The 21,781-nt window shown below is 39.2% G+C and overlaps 2 protein-coding genes across 2 annotated transcripts; both read left to right on the forward strand.

Annotated features, from left to right (window-relative positions):
* The first annotated feature begins 3,220 nt into the window (after window positions 1-3,220).
* LOC123321294 lies at window positions 3,221-5,945 on the forward strand. The gene is made up of 2 exons (XM_044908762.1): window positions 3,221-3,378; window positions 4,755-5,945. Exons 1-2 carry the CDS (start codon window positions 3,309-3,311, stop codon window positions 5,600-5,602), a joined length of 918 nt encoding a protein of 305 aa, XP_044764697.1. The 5' UTR covers window positions 3,221-3,308; the 3' UTR covers window positions 5,603-5,945.
* Window positions 5,946-7,479: 1,534 nt separating this feature from the next.
* On the forward strand, window positions 7,480-10,625 carry LOC123322362. Its single transcript, XM_044910307.1, has 2 exons — window positions 7,480-8,187; window positions 10,608-10,625. Exons 1-2 carry the CDS (start codon window positions 7,480-7,482, stop codon window positions 10,623-10,625), a joined length of 726 nt encoding a protein of 241 aa, XP_044766242.1.
* The last annotated feature ends 11,156 nt before the right edge of the window (window positions 10,626-21,781 follow it).

Below are 21,781 nucleotides of genomic sequence, written 5' to 3' on the forward strand. Positions count from 1 at the left end.
CTATGCAACATACAAGCTCTAATTCTTCGCATCGCTCTACCACTTCGCTTTTTGTCAATAGATCGCCCTCCGCAACGTGCATACTATGTCAAGCAAATCACTCACTCTATACTTGCCCCGCCTTTGCGGCAAAGTCTGTTTCTGATCGCTATACATTTTGCAAAAACAATAAATTGTGTTTTAACTGCCTGAGTTCCGCTCATGATCTAAGATCTTGTAAATCCTCGTACACTAAACGATGTAAGTCCAGATTTCACCATACGCTGCTTCATGATGACAGTAAGACTCGCTCATCCAACACATTAGCCTCGACTTCAAGCACCGCACCCGCTGACTCGCTCACTCAAATTATTTCGCCTAAGAAGCCAGACTGCACAACTTTCGTTGGGGCAGGACTGGTACGGAAATCTTCTCAAGTTCTTCTATCTACTGCATGTGTTGATGTACTTGATCGACATGGTAATTACCAATCATTCCGGTGTTTGATTGATTCCGGTAGCATGAACAGTTTCATAACCGAAAAAGCTGTTCAACGATTACAATTGCGTAAAACTACTTACTATATTGAGGTTCGCGGCTTAGGTTCTATGAACACTAAGTTGTCTAAAGGTAGAGTGTCAATTTCTTTGAAATCAAAAAATATTCAAAATCAACATGCACTTTTCACTGACGCTATAATAGTTGATAAAATATGTGATAACTTGCCAGGCTGTCAAATAAAAACTGATTCTTGGTCACATATACAAAATCTATCGCTCGCTGATCCATTCTTTTATTCACCTGGTACAATAGACCTGCTACTTGGAGCAGATGTATTCTCGGAGATTCTTCCAGGCTGTATCACCGGAAAATCAAATCAACCAGTTGCTCTTAACACGCTCTTCGGTTACATTCTAATAGGAAAATTCGACAGCGTCTCACAGAATTCTACTTCCTCATTTTTTATCAGCTCATTTGAAAATTCATTTGAAAGTGACATTTATAGGTTTTGGGAGATTGAAACTGTTCCGGAAACGACAAATTCTGGGATTGAAGATTCTGAATGTGAAAGGTATTTTTTAAAAACAATTTCTCGCGCAAGTGACGGAAAATTTATTGTCTCACTTCCATTTTTAAATAATTCCACACCACAGTTTTCAAATATGAGAAATTTCGCTCTTTCGAGATTTTATTCGCTTGAACGCCGGCTATTGAAAAAACCGCAATTGTATGCACAATATAAGGAATTTATGAAAGATTATCTCGATTCGCATCACATGGAAGAAGTTCCATCTGATGAAATTGAAACTAACTCTTACTATTTAATTCATCATTGCGTGTTGAAACCAGAAAGTTTATCAACCAAATTACGGGTTGTTTTTGATGGGTCGGCAACTAATAATTCTCAAAGTTCATTGAATGACCTTTTAATGGCAGGTCCGAAATTGCAACCTGATATATGCAAAGTGATCCTGAATTTTCGTCTTTTTCAATATGTAATTTGTTGCGATATACGTCAAATGTATAGAATGATCTGGGTCGATCCTGATCAGTGTGATTTCCAGCGGATAGTTTTTCGTTTTGCCCCAAATAATGAAATACAAGATTTCCGCCTGAAAACCGTTACATATGGATTACGATCCAGCCCTTTTCTAGCATTAAGAGTTCTTCGAAAATTAGCCGAAGACGAGAATTGCAATCATCCTCACGCCGCAAAACTAATTCTTAACAATTCATATATCGATGATTTTATTTTTGGTGCACCCACCATTGAAGATGCTCGAATGATACGCGATGATCTTATTGCGCTTTTGGGAAAAGCAGGATTTCAGTTGAGAAAATTTTGCAGCAATAATTTAACTCTGCTGAAAGATTTACCAGACTCATATTTATCAATGAACCCGCTCGAATTTCAGAAAACTGAAGAATTATGTCCTTTAAAGGTTTTGGGATTGAATTGGAGTCCTAAAGATGATTCTTTCAATTTCTTTTGCAAGCCTCTAACCGAGTCTTCCTGCTCTAAACGAATTATGCTCTCTCAATTGGCCAGGGTGTATGATCCTCTTGGATTTGTTGCCCCTACTATTTTCTTATTCAAGCATTTGATACAGAAATTGTGGATTTCTAAGCTTGGTTGGGATGAGACTCCAACTGATGATATCGTTCGCACGTGGCAACAGTACAAATTAGAATTACCATTGTTGTCTGAACTAAGAATTGAACGTCGAATCGTTCCCCCTGACGCTTTCTATGAAATTCACGGTTTCTGTGATGCAAGTGAAAAAGGATACGCGTGTGTAGTCTATTTGCGAGCGTTAGGCGCTGACAGAATTACTACGCATTTTGTGTGCGCAAAGTCTAAGATTGCTCCCTTGAAGAAAATCACGATACCTCGCCTCGAATTATGTGCTGCTGTCCTTTTAACTAAACTTATGCGCTTTGTTGTTGACGTTTTTAGTGATGTCATATCGATAAAGAAGGTAGTTTCTTGGTCTGATTCACAAATTGTTCTCCATTGGCTCAAAGGCACGCCCAATCGTTGGAAGACATTCGTTGCAAACCGCGTTTCATACATTCAATCTCATATACCGCAAACTTCCTGGGTTTACATTAATTCAGAAAATAACCCTGCTGACCTGGCATCTCGAGGTCTCTTACCATCTAAACTTTTGTCTGCTAACATTTGGTTCACGGGTCCCTTATTGTTAAGAGAACGTGAAATATCGATATTCATTCCGCATTCATCCTTCTCATATCCAGTAGAAGAACAACGAACATTGAACTTTTTAACTCTTCTGTCAGATGATGATCATGTTCTGCAAACCTTAATAAATCGGTTTTCATCTTTTGACACTTTACTAAGAGTCACTGCTTATTTGTTGAGATTCATATCGAATGTTAAAGATCGTCAACGTACAACTTATGCTCACCTCACCAATTCCGAACTGTACACCGCTCTGCTAATGTTAGTTAAATATGTTCAGCAGAAACATTTCTTTCGTGAATTTGAGAGTAAAAAATTTTCGCTGCCGCTTCGAAAATTGTACGCCTTCATTGATTCAGAAGGAATTTTAAGAGTAGGAGGTCGAATTGAGAACGCTCAGTTGAGACACGACGCAAAGTTTCCGATCCTACTGCCTCGCCAAAGTCGATTCACTACGCTGACTATAGAACATTATCACAAAAAATATTTGCATGCTGGACCACGAACAACACAATATTTGATCTCTCAGAGATTTTGGATTCTTTCAAGTAAACGTGCAATCAATTCTGTGATTTCGAAGTGTGTCTATTGTTGGAAGATTCGACCGAAGTCATTTCAACCTCCAATGGCTCCGCTGCCAGAAACGCGAATCACTCAAGCCAAAGCTTTCCTCCATTCCGCTGTTGACTTCGGAGGTCCTTTTTTTTTTTTTTTTTTTTTTTTTCACGAAAAAGAACTTTAATTTTTACCACATTCAAAGATCAAAATAATATTATTGGTATAAAAAATATTATAAAAGATCAATTAGCATATATAATAATAAAGAATCCAGATCATCCGAAATGCTGGTTATTGGACGAAGTGGAATTTGAGAATGTAAAAATATTTATGTTATATTAAAATGTCATATTTGTGGGTGGAAAGAAAGTAAATGTCGTTTAAGATGGTTTTTCCTAGTTGCGACATATTTACACAAATCACACTTAAACAGCTCTAAATCAGGATGAACAGTGCCGAAATGCCTTCCTAAATCATCGTCATGATCTGCGGTAAAGTCGCATAAGTGACACTTATGAGCAGAATTCACATGATTTTTGAGATTATTTTTGTGAGCCGTGGCATAATTGCAAATTTCACATTTATACGGTTTGTATTCCTGATGTACGGTATCTGTATGCCTCTTAAGATTCCGTGAACAATTTGTCGTATAATCACACGACTGACACTTTATAGTATTTTGCGAGGTTGAATGAACGGAATTTACATGTTTTCTGAGATCTCCAATCCTATTCGTTCTATAATCACAAAATGCACACTCGTGTTTTTTCTCGTTGAAATGAACTGAATCTATATGCCCCAAGAGTTCTGTGTTATATGCTGTGCAAAAATCGCATATATGACACTTGAACAGGTTTGCTTTCGAGTGAACAGCATCCATGTGGATTTTAAGATTGCCCTTTTGATTTGTCGCGTGCTCGCATAAGGGACACTGAAATTCCTTCGCGTTTGAATGAACCGATTGGATATGCCTGTCTAGATGGTGCCTCCTATTAGTAGAATACACGCAATCTGGACACTTGTACTGATACAGCTTCAAATGGACCGAATTGGTGTGTTGGTCAAGATAACTTTTACGATTGCAAGAGTAGTCGCATAAGGTACACTTGAAAACTTTCGAATTCTCGTGCACTGATTGCACGTGGGCCTCGAGGTCCTTCTTTTGGCTGGCGGCGTAGTCGCAAGACTCGCATTTGAAAGTCCAAGCGTTGCGATGGACTGAATCGATGTGCCTTTGGAGGTTATAACTTTCTTTCGTTGAAAAGTCGCACAGCCGGCACCTATTCGGCTTATGATTTAGATGAACGGCGTCTACGTGCCTCCTGAGATCTTTTCTCCATTTCGTAACGTAATCACATTGGTCGCATTTATGCTCAGTATCGGAATCATCAGTAACAGCATCGTTTTCCGAATTTGAATCAACATCGCGTTCGGATTCGGGATGGGCAGAATCCATGTGTTTCAAAAGGAATCTTTGCCGAGTCTTTCCTCCATTCCGCTGTTGACTTCGGAGGTCCTTTTTTAATCACTTTGTCACGTCATCGCGGAGTCAAATCGTGCAAAGCATACATTTGTGTCTTCGTTTGTCTTGCCACAAAAGCCGTTCATGTAGAATTAGCGAGCGATCTTTCTGCAGAAATTTTTTTGGCTGCTTTGCAGCGATTTGTCGCTAGAAGAGGTCGGGTTTCGACAATATTTTGCGATAACGCGACGAATTTTGTGGGAGCAAGCAAGCAGCTTAAATTGATAAAAGACGCTGCTGAACAAGAACGAATCAAATTCGTTTTCTCTCCACCTTCTGGTCCTCACTTCAATGGACTGGCAGAAGCAGGAATTAAGTCAGTAAAGCTTCATTTAACTAAAGTTATAGGTGATCAAATTTTATCCTATGAAGAGTTCAACACTATATTGACGCTTATAGAATCAAGTTTAAATTCACGCCCGTTAACTCCGCTTTCCTCAGATGTCGATTCTATTGATGCGTTGACACCGGGTCATTTTCTTACCCTGGAGCCACCTTCTGTTGTTCCTACTCCCGATTTTAGTAATTGCTCAATGAATCGGTTGTCACGATGGCAATTACTACAGCGCATACACCAAGATTTTTGGCGCCGATGGCGACGCGAATATCTCCATACCCTACAGCAGCGAAGCAAGTGGCTAGACTTCACTTCTCCGCCTCGCCTCGGTTCTCTTGTGTTGATCAAGGAAGATAATCTACCTCCTGGGAAGTGGAGCCTAGCTCGAATCGTAGCATTGCATCCTGGCGATGACAATGTCACTAGGGTCGCCACAGTGAAAACGATTTCAGGTTTTCTGACACGACCACTAGTGAAACTCTGCCCGCTCCCTGTTGAGTGATAATCTGTTTTTTTTTGCTATTCCATTAAATTTTTATATTAATTTAACATTGGGGATTTTCGTGCACAAGCAACAATTGCTAATATATTTTTTTTTCTCTTATTTTGCTATTTGGGTATTTATTTATAGTTATTTGGTATAAATTGCTCAGCAAACGAATGCCACCCATTCGTTCATTATATTTAATTTTTTTTATACTTAAAATGTTGCAAACATTTTCCCGGGGCAGGATGTTTGGGAAACTAACGTTGATTTTTAAAATAAAAGTTTTTCGCGCCACATGGTATCAGGGGTCTCCCTTCCTCGACCCAAGACGGGTAACACATGCAAGAGATGAACAGAAGACGCAACAGTGAAAACATAGCTCGCTAAAAAACCTGCCAAGAATCGCTCTATTTTTCGCTTGAATCGCTTTATTTTCCGCTTCTAACACACTAGTGAAGATAAATATTCCGCAAAGTGCCGTGCACGTGCCATTGTTCAGGAAGACAAGAAGGATTAACACCGTTGAACAGCAGACAGGTAAGATTCCTGATGCCAGATCGTTCGTTTGCCATTTTTTTCTAACGAAAATACAATACAGTCCACATTTCTCTCTTATAAACTGAGTTTCCCCAACACAAAATAATAAAAAGGTATCAAGTCAGATTTTACGGTAGAAAATGGCTCCGACTAGGGCTCAACAGGAGAAGTCCGAGTTGAAACAACTAATTAAGGAAACAATCATGGAAGTATTTACCGATAAAGATTTTCTTGCGAATTTGTTCAAGTCGATAAACAACAACTTCGAGAACCACAGGAGGGAAACCGAAGAAGTTGTACGGAATTTACAAGTCAAAATCAACTTTCTTGAAGAAAAGGTGGACAGAAGTGAACAAATTCAAAAAATAAATAATATTTGTATACATGGAATTCCCGATGAAAAAGTGGAAAACATCTTGAATAAGGCTGTTGACGTTCTCAAGTGTTCGCTTCCTAACATATCTATCTCCTATATACAGGCTCATCGGATTGAGAAGGAGGTAAACGATGGTAAAAATCGACCAGTAATTATTAAATTTGGAAATAATGAGAATAAAATGTCAGTCTTGAAGAACCTCAAGAAGTTTAAAGATAGGAAAGTGTTCGTCTGCGAGGATCTAACAAGAAATCGACTCGAGTTGATGAATGAAACGAGAACTGTCTTTGGAAGGGCTAATGTATGGTCTTTCAATGGTGTTATTTTTGCGAATATCAATGGAGCTGTGAAGAAGATAAGAAACTATGAGGAGCTGAATAGTTTGAAATAATCTGGGTTCGAAAAGTCGAAATTATTTTACCTTGTTTATCTGTTATGTTTTTTTTTTCTTGAAATTGTTTTCCTTTTCTAAATCTGCTTGTCAATTTTGCATATAAGATGTGGAGAATCGTCATGGATGATTTTGCATATTTTGTTCGCTTTCGGCACTTTGAGACTTGTTCATTAATTTGCTTGTTTTTCTGTAATTTCATACTTTATATTTCCATAGAGATTGATAATTTTGAATTTCTCGATGCTGAAGAGATTGAGACCAAAGAATATGAGTCCTTGGAAGCCTTAAGGGCTGAAAATGTCTCGAGAGACCATAATTTGAATATTGTACATCTGAATATTAGAAGCTTGAATCACAACTTTGATGAACTATTGATTTATTTAAATGATTACGGTATAGAAAATATAGATTTAATTGTTCTCTCGGAGACGTGGAATTTAAATGAGACCGGTTATTTTATTATTCCAAATTTCAATGTACTATATAGTAGTTCTAAAATCAATCAGAATGACGGCTTGGTGGTGTACATAAGGGAGACAATACGAGGAAAGCATAATTGAACTAACAGAGACTAAACTAATAAGAATGACCTTCGATGTAGAGGATATTGCTTTCGGAGTTATAGCTTCATATAGACCACCTTCTATTAATAAAAACTTGTATATATCGGAATTAGCTGAAGTTTTATCACAGATTAAGTTTCAAAAGCAGAGGGTGGAATTGTTCCTTGGGGATATTAATATAAATTTATTGGAAAGAGATGATTCAACTGCTTTGACTAGTTTGAATGATTATTTGGGTCTTCTGAGTGGATTTGGGTTCAGTTCTTATATTAATAAGCCTACAACAGATATTGAATCGCAGAAGCCATCTATTTTAGATCATGCATTTGTGAGGACCGGTCGAGGAGACATTGGCGTTAAACCGGCGGTGATTGAATTAAATCTAACCGATCACAATATGCTTTTTCTGAGTTTTCTAAGTTTCAGCTTCAAGGAGCGAAAGGGGGAACAATATAAGTTGAACATACAAACAATGATTAACTATGAAAAGTTGAATCGAACCCTTGCAGGGAAGAACTGGCAGGAGATTTTCGCGGAACAGGATCCCCAGGTGGGTTATGAGCAATTTTTGTCTAAATTCAAAATGTACGTCGAGCGACATTCGAGGTTGAACGTTATAACAAGTAGGAATCGCAAGTTGAAACCATGGATCACCCGCGGATTGATCAATTCCATACGTCACAGGGATTTTCTTAAGAAGAGGTTGAAGAATAATTCTGATTCGGAAAAGGTAAGAGAATACAGATCATATAGAAATCAACTCAAAAAACTAATAAATATCACAAAGAACAACTCCTATAAACAAAAAATCTCAGATGCACAAAATAACGTTAGGAAGGTTTGGGAAACAATTAATCAAGCTACTGGCACTGAAAGGAAGGCGAAAAATCCAAAAGTTTCTTTAGAAAATGAGCAAGGTGAATCTCTGACAACAGAAAAAGATGTAGCAAATTATTTCTGCAGATTTTTTAGTAGTATCGGTGAACACATGGCAAGTAAATTGAGAAAATCTGATGAGGTGCCACTTCGACGCATATACAGGGTCTTTCACGAGGAACCTCACCCATATTTATACGGGAAACTACTGAACGAATTTTCATGAAATTCAGTAGGTACTTATGAGTATTTCACGATGCTGATGAAATCTAAAATATTTTCAAGGCATGAGTACCTCCGGTTTTTCCGGAAATGACGTCAACTTCCGTTTTTCAAATTAGAACAACATTTTTTTATTGCAGAAATAGATTCCTTAGAAAATTTCAAGTTATTTTGATGTAACATTTTTCAGTTTTGGTTGGAATATTCTCTCTGAACGGGAAAATTCGAAAAAAAAATCGAAAATAGAAAATATCTGAAACAAGAATAACTTCGAGGTTTTTGGATGGAAAATTTTCATTTTTGATTTTTTCACCCCCTGTATCATGAATCGCGATTTCGATTTTCAAAGTGGATACATCAATCTTACATCTTGAAAAATCCCAAAAATGAAAATTTTTCATCCAAAAACCTCGAAGTTATTCTTGTTTCAGCGGAGCTCTATTTTCGATTTTTTTTTTGGAATTTTCCCGCTCAGAGAGAATTTTCCAACCAAAACTGAAAAATGTTACATCAAAATAACTTGAAATTTTCTAAGGAATCTATTTCTGCAATAAAAAAATGGTGTTCTAATTTGAAAAACGGAAGTTGACGTCATTTCCGGAAAAACCGGAGGTGCTCATGCCTTGAAAATATTTTAGATTTCATCAGCATCGTGAAATACTTATAAGTGCTGAATTTCATGAAAATACATACGTTCAGTAGTTTCCCGTATAAATATGAGTGAGGTTCCTCGTGAAAGACCCTGTATAATTGTGATTCTTTGTTTTTGAATCCAGTAACTGAGAATGAAATTACAAACATAGTTAATCATTTAAAATCAAATTCTTCTCCCGGCCCAGATGGAATTTCGGTGAGACTTATCAAGAGCTGTCATCCTTATATTCAGAGACCACTTGCACATATTATTAATTTATGTTTTGAGAGGGGCATGACAGCAGCACATTTCAAGGAATCATTCACAATACCCATTTATAAATCAGGCTGTAAGAAAGAAGCAACTAATTATAGACCTATAACACTTATTAACAATTTCGCTAAGATATATCAACATTGCTTGAAGTCTCGATTACTAACTTTTCTGAATAAGAATAAAGTTTTGAGCGACAATCAATTTGGCTTTCGGAAGGATATCAGTACTGAGGACGCTATTCTTGGGCTTATGAAATCAATTATTTCAGCAAGTAAGAACAATAATAAGTCCTTGGCCATCTTCTTAGATTTGGCCAAGGCGTTTGACACTATTAATTTTGAAATTTTGTTGAGCAGACTTGAAGCTGTTGGGGTCCGGGGTATTGCTCTGAATTTTTTTCGTAGTTATCTTTATGGTAGGTTCCAGGTAGTGAAGATTGGACAGCATGAGAGTGACCCTTTTCTGGTTTCAATGGGTGTCCCGCAGGGCACCGTTTTGGGGCCGATTTTATTTTTGGTGTATATTAACCTTTTGGCAGATCTGAGGATGGATGGAAGGGTTATTTCTTATGCCGATGATACTGTCGCCATCTTCGAGGGTCAAACTTGGGCAGACGTCTTCCTGAAGGCACAGCTGGGCATGCAGATGATATATGGGTCTCTTAAGTCTGAATAAGACAAAGACAAAATTTATAACTTTTTCTGCTACGATGGTAGATCAGCCAAATATTGATTTCTTGAGGATACATGAGGCGGAGGGGATTTCACGGAGTATGATTGTGGTCTCATAGTTAGAGACAACGTGGTGAAATATCTGGGAGTTGAACTCGACCAGCATTTAAACTGGAAAGAGCATGTGAATAGCCTGGTAAAAAAACTTAGGATTGTGGCCCATAAAATGTACAAACTTTCATTTATATTGGATAGGAAAAATTTGGTGTACATATATGGTGCTTTTGTCGAGTCTATTTTCAGATATTGTGTGTTAGCGTGGGGTGGTTGCTACAAGAATGCCCTTGATCCCATAGAGAAAATGCAAAATAACATTTTGAGGATCATATTGAAGAAAGGGCGTCTTCACCCAACCTCCTCACTTTACGAGGAAGCTAATGTCTTCACTGTTAGAAAAATTTATTTATACAGGTCGATACTCTGGACTAGGAAAAATTTAGTGGTAAGATTTTTTCCTGGCCCAACGAGAGGAGCAAATCTTCCGGTGATTCCCCTTTGTAGAACCAAGTTCACTCAGAAGAATATTTTCTATTATGGACCAAGATTCTATGGCCTCTTGCCAAGAAATATTTTGAACGAAACAACTTTGTCGTCGTTTAAAGCACAATCGAAGAAGTATATTTCATCAAATGCGAAAGATTTTCTGAAGTTTTTTTGATACCTAGCTGAATTTTAGCCGTTTGTTCTTTTTTTGTCTCTGAAATGATACGATATTTGGTCTCGGTCTCTCAGTTATTCGGTTTTCTCACGTTGCTTAAAAGAGGTAAATTTATTTTGCGTAAAACGCACCAATTTGCACAGATACCTTGGGCTCTCGTGATTCGGTCACACACGAGCGCAATCTCAGGTGACGGGTTGCTGGGGCTCGAGGAAAGAATAATTAAGTTAGTTTTGAAATGTATACGTCATAAATGGACTGTGTAAATTTGTTATTGTAGAGAAGGGAATAAATAAATAAATAAAATAAATGAATTTAAGTTTTAATGAACCTGCTGTATAATATAAAAAAGTAATTCTTGAAATAATGAAAGAAACAATATTTTTAGGTTCATATATTTCATGTATGGAACACATACAACAAGAAAATAACTCATATGAATAGACATATACTTTAAAACATATAAACAGTTACGTTTACAGTAAATGAACGGTATGACAAAATAAAACAACTCCTATAAATAATATTGATACATATGAATGGGCAGGAAATCTATAACATACTCTTGACTAGAATTAGGAAAATTTTATTTTTCTTGGCTTAGATTCCGAGAATTCCACTATAAGTTCTTCCAAATTCAAATTTAAAAAAAAATTGGATTCAATGGCAATTATGGCCAAATTTTGAAGTCGCTCTTGTGCCATAGTGGTCCGTAGGTAATTCTTAATGAAGTTTAATTTTGAAGATGAGCGTTCCGCTGTCGCTACCGATACTGGCATAGTGAAAAGTGTTCTTATCGCTATGTATGTGTTGGGAAATGAATGTTCCAAATTATTTTGAATAATGTATTGTAACAAAGCCTCTGGAGAAGATGAAATATTATCATCGCAGGACTGTAAAAACTGTAGTTCTTGTAGAAGATGGTGGCCGTTTATATCGCGTTCATTTTTAGTTTTATTAGTTGAAACAGCTTCAAGTTCTAAACACAGGTTTAATTGTTCCCTTTCAGATTTATCTGAAAATGTCTTAATATTCCATAAAAAATCGAAAAATTTGGCGTGCATTGAAAGCAGTTCAAATCTTCCATTAATAGACTGCAAACTGACATCGAGTATGTTGAAAAAACGGTTGATTCTGAATTTTAATTCAGGATTATGAATTGTCTCGTCTTCGTGTTCATAGGTGAAATGTTTCTCGATTTTTCTAGCTCTCAAAACCACCCGATTCTCAAACTTAGCTTCTACGTCTAAGGTCAGAGCTGCTTCTTCAGCATCAACAAGCAAATCCGAAAAGCCTTTATCGGATCTATACATTGTCAAATATTCGCTCGAATTGTGCAATGCTTTACATGGTTCGGTTATATTTAAATCTTTACTTTGCAAAATTTTACTAACTGTATTAACTCTATGCAATATATTATATCATAAAATTAATATGCATATGAATTCAAATTTTTTCAATTTATTTGCTAGAGCTGAATGTCTGGCAGAATTATCAAATATTTTGTCTTGTTCGAAAGTTTCAAATAAGGCATCGTTTACTTCTCCTAGATGATATCGCAATGGAGTAATGGCATCAATCCTACTTGACCAACGCGTATCGGATAAAGGTTTTAATGTTAAAGCTTTGACATGCTTTTTTAACACAGCCCACCTATGAGTCAAAGCAGAAAAAAAATTACATAACTCTTGTACAAGCGAGAAAAATGTTATACTTGAAAGATTACATTTTACTGCATCAGACCTCCCCACTGGGCTGAAGTCGACTTGCTCCTTGTTTGCCGACGACGCAAAAATTTACGGTAACCCGTTAACCGGGGCGCACCATCTGCAGGATGACCTCGACTCTATTCTGAGATGGTGCTGTGCTTGGATGATTCCCCTGAATATAGAAAAATGTAAAGTGCTCCACATGGGTAGAAATAATCCAAAACGAATCTACCATTTAAATCAAGATATTATTCAACCGGTTTCTTCCCACTGTGATCTCGGAGTTACTATGACTGAGGACTTGTCTTGGTCTGAACATGTTGTGGCTGTTACCAACAAGGCCAAAAGAATGCTGTACATGGTCCAGAAGACCTTTGGACGCTGTGATCCTCAGACCAGCAGCTTTCTATATTCCACTTATGTGCGTCCTATTCTTGAATACGCTGGACCAGTGTGGGCACCAGTCCTATCCCGTGATAAGAACCTCCTCGAATCAGTCCAGCGAAGGGCCACAAGGATGCCTTACGGTGTGATAAGACCTAGTTATGAGGAAAGGCTTTACATCATCTGTTTGATGTGGATCTATCGGTTCTCTTCACTCTCAATCCTATCACTCATTTAAGAGGACACAATTTAAAATTGGCGAAAGAAAAGTTCAAGTCTGCCAGTAGAGAACACTTCTTAACCAACAGGATTTTCGGCTCTTGGAACGTACTACCAACCGACGTGGTTAACGCTCCTTCGGTAAACGCGTTTAAGAATTCTTTGGACAGATGGCTCGCTAGCAACGCCCAGTGACAGTTCTTCGTGCTGTGCTTAACGACTGTGACAATTCATTTTTTTTTCTTTTTCCTCATATGTTGTAATTTTATTGAGTTTATAGATTTTATCTCAACTCTACTCCATGTTTATAATAATAATAATAATAATAATAATAATTATTATACGCACGGGGGTACTACTTAGTAGTATACGGGTGTGACAATCCCGCGGACCCCGGTCACTCTCAGCCGATGTCGGAAAGAAATCAGCTAAGCCTCGGAAAACAGTCGCTGCCTGGGGATCGTCAGGGCACGTCTGGAGTTGGTGCTGGACGTGACAGCATGCGGGACACCAACGGCAGAACGCTAAGAAGGCGGGCGCCTGCCATACAAAAAGCTACGCCTCTAGACGAGGAGGACATCGACGAGGAGAGAGTTCAGGTTGTCGGTCGCATAGGGATTCAAAGCTCGCAAGAGCACCCCGTAGTCGGAACCGGCAGCCGAAACAGGACAGCACAAAGGGGACGCCACAAGTGGACGCCCGAGCAACATAGCCTGCTGTCTGCGCTATACAGAAGATCAGGACCCGACAGAAGGGGATACATGAATAGGCTGCATGGTCTGTGGTGCGAAAACTGTCCAGACCTCAACTACATGACGCAGCAAAACCTGAGAGATCAGATCAGTCATCTCAAAAGAAGAGGAATCTTGCAGCGGCCTCGAGAGCAAGGAAGGTCGGAACAACAAGCTGAGGAGCAGGTGGCAGATGCTTTGAGCCAACATCAGCAATTGACGGTTGACATAACTCAAGAACAAGCTGTAGCCCTTTTGAGTGATATCGCGGGCCGAACCAGGAATGGTACACGCTCCAACAGGCCAATAACGGAACATGTGAGAGATGTTCCAGATATAGAACGCGCTGAAGAGCAGGTGACAGATGCTCCAGACCAACAACACCAAGCGATGACTCACAGAAGTGAAGCTGTAGCCCTAGAAGCAAGGCCAAGAACGGAACAAGTGAGAGAAGTTCCAGAGATAGAACTAGCTGAAGAGCAGGTGACAGATGCTCCAGACCGACAGCAACAAAGGCCAAGGAGAGATTCATCAGAGTTAATCGACAATACAAAAGAGGCTTTTGAGGCTGCCGTTGGAGACCCACTGATCAAACCCAACCGGATAAAATCAAGACACAAGGCTGAAGATCTAGCCGTTTTGAATAGCATCATTCAAGATCATCTTAACGAGACCTGCTCACTGGAAGAGGTGGAGGCTGCAGTGAGAGCAGCCGCTTATCTACTATGTCCACCGAAAAGTACAGCTGCGAATAATAATAATAAGCATAGGAAAAGGCTAAATCGACTTGACATCAAAATAAAATCAATGAGGCAGCAGGCATCATGGTACCAATGTGTCATAGATGTTCTGAAAGGAAAAACTAAACCGAGCAAGAGAATGAGGGAGATGATTGAGGAGCTTCGTGCTATACATGGTACCGTTAACTTGCCCACAGTCCATCTACTGAAGCAGAAAGCTGTAGATAAAATAAGATCACTTGCAGCAGCACGAAAGAAATTGATAAGGAGAGAAAGATGGATCGAAGATAACAACACCTTCACCGCGGAACCATCGAAATTATTTCAACCTCAACAGCAAGAGGTGCAAAACCCACCATCACCTCAGGACGTCGAAGAGTTTTGGAAAAGCCTGTACGAACAACCAGCAAAAACCAGGGATACTCCAGCACTACCCAGATTCCAGCAGATGTGTGATCAAACCCTACAGCAGAACGACGAACTTTCTGAAATATCACCCGAAGATATTAGAGAAGCCCTTAAGAACAAGAATGATTTCACAGCACCCGGACCAGACGGTATTCAGAACTACTGGTGGAAGAGCTTTCCGGCTACACATAAACACCTGGCAAGATTATTCAGCGGAATGCTGATTCGCCGTGAGCCCATTCCTTCATGGTTGGTGGAGGGTAGGACAGTGCTGATACCAAAATCAGGGGACTTAGGGCAACCCAAGAACTATCGCCCAATCACTTGCCTCAATACACTGTACAAGATATTCACAAGTGTTATTCAAGATCGAATTCTGAGGGTTATTGGACCAGTGTGGGACAGTATCTACGAACAGAGGGGAGCAAAGAAAGGAGTGCAAGGATGCAAGGACAACTTGCTGATCGACAAGAGCGTATGCCTAGACGCCAGACATTACAAGCGCGACCTACATACATCATGGTTAGACTACGCGAAAGCATTTGACACCTCGCCGCACGACCTGATCATACGACTATTAAAAATGCTGAAAGTCCACCCTAACATCATCCATGCGATAGAAAGCATCATTGCGTTGTGGAAAACGAAGTTTGCTATCCGAGCAGAGGGACGAACCGTGTGTACGGGATGGGTGAGGTACAGAAGAGGAGTGTTCCAGGGAGATTCGCTAAGCCCGTTATTATTCTGCATAACACTCATGCCACTATCAATTGAGCTGAGGGCAAGCAAAATAGGATACAAGGCCGGTCCACCAGGCAGAAGGAACCACCTGATCTCCCACCTTATGTACGTGGACGACTTGAAACTCTACGCTCCCTCCAGGACCGCACTACAGCAACTATTGAATATCGTTTCCGACTACACCTCTGCAATGGGAATGTCGTTTGGTTTGGACAAGTGTGCTGTCTTTCATCTCCGCAGGGGCAGGGTTGATGATCCAGGAGGAGATATCCAACTGGAAGATGGAATGACTTTTCGACGTCTGGAAGAGGGAGAAACTTACAAGTTTCTCGGGATGAAACAGAGGGGAGTACTGGAGACAACCCAGATAAAGGACGCCTTATCAGCCAGCTACAAGAAGAAGCTGAGAGACATCTGGAAATCACAGCTGTCAGGAAAGAACAAAGTATCAGCTACAAATATGCTAGCCATCCCGATACTTACCTACTCTTTCGGGGTGGTAAACTGGACGGTGAACGAACTCCTCGATCTTGATAGGTCAACAAGAAAAACGATGAACATGAATCGTAGCCTTCACCCAAATAGCTCGATTCAGAGGATATACCTTCCCCGAAGCCAGGGGGGTAGAGGATTGCAATGTTTGGAATATCAACACTATCAACAAACATTGGAAACAGCAGTAAGGGTCCTAAGAAGTGAAGATCCGCTTCTGAAGTTTGTAGCTCAGCATGAACTCGCGAACCACGGAGCCTTCCTATTCCGAGCTGGACAGAGAGCCTTGGAGAAGCTCGGTATAACCGGCGTGTCGATCGATCCTGAGCGTGCTGGAGCACCGATCACTCAAGCGGACCAAAGAAGGCTAGCAAGACTGATCCGGAAGTCTCAGTCGAATACATTACTCGAACATCATATGAGTAAGAGCCTGCACTCCATATTTTTCAGGAGTTTAAAAGACCAAGATCTGTCGGAAGAATTGTCTTTCGCCTTTCTAAAGTCGGCTAGCCTTAAGTCAGAGACGGAGGGATTTGTGATGGCTTGTCAGGATGGAGTAATAAATACCAGATGGTATAAAAAGAACATCATGAAAATGGACACCCCAACAACGTGCAGAGCGTGCCATAGTCAACAAGAAACGATTATGCACATTCTTTCCGCCTGCAGAGTCCATGCTCCATCGGGGTATATAGAGAGACACAACGCGGCACTCCGAGTTCTCTACTTCCATCTGAGGGCGGCATATGAGATAGACAAAGAACCGGTGCTACCATATGTGCCTCTGGAGATTGAAGCGGTGGTCCAGAACGAGAAAGCTCGAATATACTGGAACTATCCTGTCCCAACAACACGGCAGATCAATGCAATAAAGCCAGACATACTTCTTTTGGACAAAGAGCTGAAGGAATTGTTCGTCGTGGAATTCTCATCCCCTGCAGAAAACAACATGGTGATGAAGGAAGAGCAGAAAAGACAAAAATACAAAGATCTTGTTTTCGAGCTTGGAACTATGTACCCGGGTCATAAAGTCAAGATGGTTGTACTGATCATAGGATGTCTCGGAGGAATGAGAGCCAACTACGTGGAAGAATTGAAGATTATTCCGGCCTGCAGATCTTGGGCCGAGATACTAGCGCACAGAATGCAGAAGGCGGTGTTGCTTGGGTCACTGCATATCATCAGATCCCATGAACTCTAGATGCCACTTGCAGCTCATCTCTTTTGTTAAGGGACGCTGCAAGGGCTGGACGAAGAACTTCTCCGTGGAATGTGTGAGGGGTTTTTAGTGAGTAGCCAAACAAGATCTCGGAGTCTCACACTACCTAGAGTGCGGACCCTCTGGGTGCCCATAAAGGGTTTTCCCCTCACACGAAGGAAAAAAAAAAAAAAAAAAAAAAAAATAATAATCGTTTACTACAAGATTTAAGCTATGGTTGCAGCATGGCACGAAAAATGCTCTAGGATTCAAATCTAGAATTTTCTTTTGAGGACCATTGAGTATTCTTTCATATTGGCACCATTGTCATAACCCTGACCGCGGAGATCATTGTAATAAGGCACCCCGTTTCTCGATCAATGGAAGAGCGGCTTTCCACTGATCATGGGGTGATTATTTTTAGATGTTAAGTACACAAATTGAAGGCCCTCGAAAAGGGAAAAAATGTGGATCCGGCCCGTCGCACGAAGGACAGGTCTTGAAGTTGAATATTATTATTTCTGGGGAGATGTTTAAATGAAACTCATGAAAAACTTTAACAAATAAATCTATTGGCAAAATAAAATTGGAACTTCTCTACAAATACGTAATTGGTCGAAGACGACCAACAAAAATCTTCAATTTCTTAAACACATGCAAATAAGCGCAAAACAATAAAACATAACCAAAATCTTGGGTTAAAATTCAACTTCCCAACTTAGCGCTCAATAATAAATCAATACTTTATCAATGAATTTTAGAGGAGCTTTCAAGACTCTGGACGAATAAAATTGGAACTTTCTACCTTTTTCTGCGACTGCTGTTTGTCTGACGCTGCCGATGAAAACTTTTCGACACCGGACTTTACCCGCACTAATCGGCGAATTCTTTACACTCAACCGAACTTCCCGCACTTTTCCGTCGCAAACGTTTTTCGCTTTAAGTTTCCCTATCTAAAAATTTCAACACAAGTTTATATCTGGTCTTACTACGAATCAAGAAAATTAACGATCACTCCTCGAATGTTACTTTACTGACTTCCGATAAACTGACTTCAACTTCAAATTATTTCCAAATTTCTTCAACTACCTAATTCCCGATATTCCGTTTCTACTTGAACAAAATCAACAAAAACAAAGGACTGGACTTTTCTTTACACTGAACTTTTCCAAATATCTATGAGCCGACCGAGTCTCCGATTCTATTCCGTGATCTACCTAGACTTTTCTCTTACTTCGTGAAAACCTGATTATTCTAAGTCCCTATACTTTTTCCTTACTGACTGACTCTACAAAAGATTTATAACTTCTCTACTTATCCGTACCGACTCGAAGGGGTATATTTTCGATATTTTTCATTTCACGTCCCCGGACCGACTTAAAGGGGTATTATTTTTGATCACGCTCCCCGGACCGACTTAAAGGGGTATTATTTTTGATCACTTTCCTCGGACCGACTGACTAACTTTTTCCGATGTACTTTTTCCCCGGTCTTTCTCTCCCACGCTATGGGTGGTACCAAAACGTCCCAAAATCGAAACCATTGGACGATCATTCTTGCTGAGTTGAAAAATCAGCGTTCCCAAGCTGGGTGGTTACAAGAAAATTTCGGCTACTTCGCTACTGAGAACTGTTTTCCTCTCAGGGTCTCCAGACTAATAAATCTTTCTTAATCTACATGACTGACCGTTTTCACCCGTTCTGAAGTCCTTATCACCGGATATTGGAATCAATTACATAGGCCGGCGATCGCCGGTTGCTCTCCGAAAACGTACATTGTATCAATATCTGCAGAATTTCTGACTGAGTGACAATAACTCTTTCAACTCTTATCGAGCTGGTTATTATTTAAATTCCCGCGACTCAATACCGTCTGATCTCAAGCGCCTCAAAGTATCGTATGTCCAACTAAAAATCGCCTCTGCAGCACGGCTGCAACAATGTATAAATGTTCCAGCGATACCTCGTTTCAATTATCCCAAATTAATTCGAGTTTCTCTTATTCCGATTTATTACAATACTCCCCCCTTTTAAAAAGTTTTGGCATTGGATGCCACAACTTTTCCTAAATCATCATATTATTACGAGATGCTCCTCGTACTGGAACGCTGACGCCAGCTTCGTCTTCGCGGAAAGTGTTAGTGCGAGAAGAAAGTGATGACTCGGATTCTTCCAGAATCCAAGGTTTCCATGTGAAAAGAGACACATTCTAGTTTAGTTCCATTTTAGAATTCATTCTGTTTGTAACTCCTTTCCGCTCTGTCCAATTATAAAGTCATTTAGTTTTTCGAAATTGTGATTTATAATTGAAAGAATAAAATTCTTTTTAAAAAACAGAGTTTGCGGATCGAAAATCATAATTGGCGCTGCGAACAGGATTTCGCAACGGTTTTCGGTTTTTTCAAGAAACGAACTAACTGAAAATAGTTTCCACTAGTGAACACAAACTGTTCGAGGAACCCCGTTGAGTTTTAACTCTTAGTGCGAAATTCCAAACTTCACCAACCCACTTCGACCAGAAGGAAGGACGTTCCACCCTAGGATGCAAATCTTGGTGTAAGTCCTATTTTCCACCACATTTCCTATATCACCAGTATTCTTTATTTCGATGACAGACTCATCTCATCAATTAGAGATAATTGCTGAAGAGCCAGAAATTTTAGAATCTTTGAATTCTCATAATATTCAAGAACGCTTACTTAGGAATAATCGATTTCGGCCGTATCCCATTAGAAATTTCAATAACGAAATGAATCAAAACTCTTCTAATACCCCAACACTCCCAACAGTAGCCGACCCTATGTCTAGACAAGACATCCAATTATTACTTAATTCTATTCCAGAATTTTCACCGGGTAAAAATTTATCAATTTTCATAAACGAGGTAGATAATTTAGTCTTACATTTACGTGGCAGACTAACAACCGATCTCGAATTTTGCTTGAATTTTTCGATCCGTTCGAAAATCTTAAATGAAGCACGAGACTTCATCTCTTTCCAAAATGCGACGGATTGGCCTTCGATCAGACGTGCTCTCCTTCAGAGATACGGAGATCAAAGGAACGAAGAACTATTAATTGCTGCGGTTTCACAATGCGTCCAAAAAAGACACGAAAATTATTTAGATTATTATTGCCGAATTTCAAAAACTCTGAGTGATCTCTTACAACACCTCTCTTTGAATATACAAGACCAAAATCTATTAACTTATAAAAAATGCGAAGCAGAGAAATTGTCACTAAAAACATTCCAAGCAGGATTACTCGAACCTTATAGATCCTATATAAGCAATTTCGAGTTGAAGAGCTTAGAAGAATGCATCAATAAATGTAAATTTTATGACAACAGGAAACAAGAATGGGAATATTCCGAATTTCTTCGTAAATCCCAAGAAACCAAGAAGCCTTTGGCACAACCTCATTTCAAACAGAATCAAAATTACAATGATCATTTACCTAGATTTTCTAATAACAGTTTCAATCAAAATTTTCCAACAAGATTTTCCAATAGCAACTCTAATCAAAACTTACCAAACATTGTTTTTCCAAATAATCAACCTTTGAGAAATAATCAGAAATTTTTCACAAATCAAGAAGTTTTTGGTACTAAACCAGGGTCAAGTATCTATAAATCGAATCCAGAACCGACACCAATGTCAATTTCGACCAGAAATACAAAACCGACGCCTATGTCGATTTCTACCAGAAATTCGAAATTCCCACAAAAACAATTATTCAACGTACAATTCAAACCCGATGATGTAATCGATCATGAAGCTGAATCTTACGAACCCGAATATTCTGAAGAAAATGTTATGAATTTTTCCGAAGAAGATGAGAATTATTATTACGAAATGGATGAAAATTTTCAAGAAGCTCCTCCAGAAACCCCAGGAACTTAGATCTCAATTCCTTGAAAATAAAATCAAAACTTCCTTACATTTATCTTCCAAAAATAAATTTGAAAATTTTAATAGACTCGGGTGCCACAAATTCAGTCATTAATAGAAAACCAGCATTTGAGAAATTTTTCCAATTTTTGTTCAAAGAAAAATTCAGTGTGTCCGGATTAGGAAATACAATTAACGCTGATGATAACATCAATATTCCACTGTTTTACGAATTAGGAATCCTCGACAATATTCATTTACATGTTGTCGACTGGCATAAAAATTTCGATGCTTTATTAGGAACATCCGATTTGCAAAAATTAGGTGCAAAGATTGACTATCAAAACCACATTTTGGAAATGAAAAATTTGAAAATACCTTTTAACCTTGAGTACTCCACGAATAAACTTAAACCAA

The sequence above is a fragment of the Coccinella septempunctata genome, chromosome X (genome assembly GCF_907165205.1).
Source record: "Coccinella septempunctata chromosome X, icCocSept1.1, whole genome shotgun sequence".
NCBI classification, from domain to species: Eukaryota; Metazoa; Arthropoda; class Insecta; order Coleoptera; family Coccinellidae; genus Coccinella; species Coccinella septempunctata.

Coding starts and splice junctions, on each gene's coding strand:
- LOC123321294 (XM_044908762.1), top strand. CDS start 3,309: ATGGCTCCGCTGCCAGAAACGCGAATCACTCAAGCCAAAGCTTTCCTC. Junction 3,379..4,754: donor TTCCGCTGTTGACTTCGGAG/GTCCTTTTTTTT, acceptor TTGACTTCGGAG/GTCCTTTTTTAATCACTTTG.
- LOC123322362 (XM_044910307.1), top strand. CDS start 7,480: ATGACCTTCGATGTAGAGGATATTGCTTTCGGAGTTATAGCTTCATAT.